The sequence below is a fragment of the Apaloderma vittatum genome, unplaced genomic scaffold (genome assembly GCF_000703405.1).
Source record: "Apaloderma vittatum isolate BGI_N311 unplaced genomic scaffold, ASM70340v1 scaffold20437, whole genome shotgun sequence".
Classification (NCBI taxonomy): domain Eukaryota; kingdom Metazoa; phylum Chordata; class Aves; order Trogoniformes; family Trogonidae; genus Apaloderma; species Apaloderma vittatum.
This window is the reverse complement of record NW_009724811.1, coordinates 98,951-102,298: the sequence shown is the minus strand read 5'-3', so window position 1 is coordinate 102,298 and position 3,348 is coordinate 98,951. Positions and strand designations below refer to the sequence as shown.

General features: G+C 39.3%; 1 protein-coding gene across 1 annotated transcript in view; it reads right to left on the bottom strand.

The window, feature by feature from the left end:
- Positions 1-373: 373 nt before the first annotated feature.
- Positions 374-3,348, bottom strand: part of LOC104276380 (AT-rich interactive domain-containing protein 1B-like) — a 75,433-nt gene continuing 72,458 nt past the window's right edge. The window contains exon 5 of the mRNA XM_009872672.1: positions 374-532. Coding sequence (XP_009870974.1) covers positions 374-532 — 159 coding nt within the window. The remainder of the gene's footprint in view (positions 533-3,348) is intronic.

Genomic DNA, 3,348 nt, shown 5'->3' with positions numbered 1-3,348 from the left:
CTCAGGGCCACCACATGCCCACCCTCCCTGCCCCTCCTCAGACCCTTGTGCTCATGGGCTCTGGGCTTGCACTTGCTGATGGTGTTAAACAGCTCAGGGATGCAAACTCACAGAAAATTTACCTTACAAGAAGAAGTGAAGTGTCTTCTTTTTGTTTGGGGCTCTGTGACTGCTGCAGGGCCTGACTGTGAACACCAGGACCTGCTGTGCCACCATGTCTCAGCTGACAGGATGACAGCAACCTAAACCCTTCCAGCAAGATCATACAGTCTTTCAGGATGTGGCTAAAATAAAATCTTCTCTTCTCAGGTACCACCGATGCGCACGCAATTACACAGTGACTCAGTCAAAAGCTAACCCCAGAACAGAGTGATTACTTCTCAATTGGTTCAATTCTCCAAGTCAAATCCACTGACCAGTCCCAAGAGTGACAGTGAAGGAGATGGGATGGCACAGCCCACACGCTGTGGGGTAGACGGCAGGACTGTAACTGCCCTGGCTTACAACAGTTCAACTGCCCACTGAACTTCACCTGTAGGTTGCAACAAGAAAAATAAGCAGAAACTCAGGTTTTTCATAAGCATGGCAACCTCAGGCAGGACATTTCACACCCTGAACAAGCAGACCTAACCTGCAGCAAAAAAGGACCTTGTTAAAACAAAACAAAGTAATAGCAAAAACACAAACGCCTATCTGAAATTACTTGCATTCTCGTGCCAATAAAAAAATTAAATTCATTTGTGTTTTCTGCTCTTCATTCTATCAGAGCAATCCAACATGAACATTTACAAAATTACTCATTAAAGACAAAATAGAGGACTAGTCTTCATAGATACACAGCACACTGCTGACACAAGCTCCTTCACTCCAACAACAAATTTGCAGATATATCATTTGGAAGCTTTTTCCTGTAAGTCTGCCCTAGCTTTCTCACAGTAAATATATTCTGTAGTAGCTGTTCTCCAGACAATTTCATTCAGGCATCTCCGCCTTTACTCTTCCACTCTAATAGGGAACAATTTCTGTTTATGACTTCCTTTCCTTCAGAGAGTACCTAACTCCCATGCTTTCTCAAAAGCTTGAGATTTCCTCCTAATTGTGACCCCAACAAAAGTGCTTGGAGCGCTATTCTGTGCAACTTTTCATTTGGGCTCTCTCAGTGACTCCACATGGTCAGAGACCCACAGGTCAAGCCCTCCAGATATCAGAGCAGTTAGGAGAAGGAAAGCAAGCATTGTATAGAATCTGACAGGCCATTAGAAGTAGCTAATAAAGCCATATTTTGTTTGTAGCCATTTGTTACCAACCCACATTACAAATTCGTGGTCTTTGAACTTTATGGGAACATTCATGCCAGGACTTTTACATACAATGTGTGAAGGAAACGGAACAACTATTGAGCTGTTTAGCTGTGCTTACTGTGACACAAACCTGCTGAAAAAACTCCCCCAAAGGATGACACAAGCCAGCATTCAGTGTCGCAGAAAGTGGCCAGCTTCTCTTCAAATCCATCAAAGGGAAACTCTTTTTTCAAAGCCACATCAGAGAACACCATTCACCATTTAGTACTACATCTCTTTCGTTGTTTTTAGATACTTGTATAAGCTTGCTACGTAGCTGCTGTGATTTTACACAATGCCCTTAAGAAATAAAAAGATAACGGGCAAATTGTATAAACAGCAGAATACCATGCAACAAAACATAACCAAATTTTATTAAAAGCATAACACCACTGCTGCAATTTCAAAACTTCACTGTACCAAGACGACTTATTGACTACTATCCTGAAGAACAACATTATCTTGAAACCAGGCTTAAGAAGCCATATTTAGTATCTCAAAATGACATTATAACTAGGAATAGTAAACAAGGGTATCCATAAGCAGTCCAAAACTGAATACAGAGCTCTCTTGCTCCATGGAAAAAATGCCATGTTAATGTGGTCAAGACATTCATACCCTACACAGAGTTACATTAAAGCATTTATCACGTTCACCATACTTGAAATTTATGTGCTGTTCCTAATGTATAAGACATTTTCCTTGGATAAAAGATGATTGCTCACATTACTAAAAAAAGCCTTATCACCACATACAAAGCGTTGCAGTTGTTTTTGAATTTGAAAACCAAATCAAACAAAAAACCCACAACACAAAAAAAATCCCCAAATCAATACAAAGCACCAAATGATAATACCTCCCATTCCCCTACATAGCCAAACAGCAAGGATGTTGGGCATATGATGCTCTCTGTTATGAATCAAAGATTTTCTGTTACCAAGTGTCTCAATAACAGCATCTGTGACCAGCTTAGAGTTTAAACTATGTGGCCAAAACGGTTAACATTCACTGTTAATACTACCGGCTTACTCATACCTAGAAAAATAATGAGCTACTAAATATACCAAACACTCAGGGACACAGATAATACCCAATACTCTGCTTAGATATCATGATGATGGAGGTAGGACAGAGCATGGATTAAAAGTAGGACAATCGTTTAAGAAAAACCACAGGCAAATTAGTAGAACATTAGTTGATAAATAACTTTACTTCTCTCTACCCTAATAAACACTGTTCATGAATAACTGGGAGGTAAAAAGTCCCTTTTAATATCACTGCTTTTTAAAATAAGTAGCTGTTGCCAAAACAGTTCGATGTCCACAGCAGCTACTATTTTTAAGTTAGTTGCCAGCATTCATTTCTGAGATCTGTTCAGAGACATTAGTCTTCTTAAAAAAGGTTTCCTGAAAAACTGAAAAATTAATACTAAGTTCAAAGCGAAGAATCTGTGGAAAGGATTTCTGGCACATATACTCTCCTAGGTGCCAAAGATACAACTTTAAAATGCTATGAAGATGTTTATCGTTCTGACAATAGTGTCATGTGACAGAGGCAAAATATACGACATATTACCAGATTTCACAAATACATTTGGCGTCTTGATAAGGTAGACTGTTCAGAGAGATCCCCCTGCTAACTGCAAATGAATACAAAGGCAGTGAACTGCAGAAAACATCCTGTAGGTTTATGACACATTATTCCAAGTCAGAGGTCATATAGTTTATAAAATGTTCTCATCGTTTCAGCTGAACGTATCCTGATAGTTTAAATTCATGCTGTTTTACTACCAACAAACAAGAAAACCCCCAAATCACGACAGGCACACAGAAACAAAGCTAAGGAATACTGTGTCCATTATAGTGAAATAAGATTTTCAAAAATGCAAGTAGCTGCGGTGTTTTTGCAAAGTATATTAATTTGTGCTCTTTCCACAACTGCAGAATGGATAGAGCTCAGAAACACTAATAAATACAGTCCAAAGTAATCCCCTAACCAAAAGCCCAAG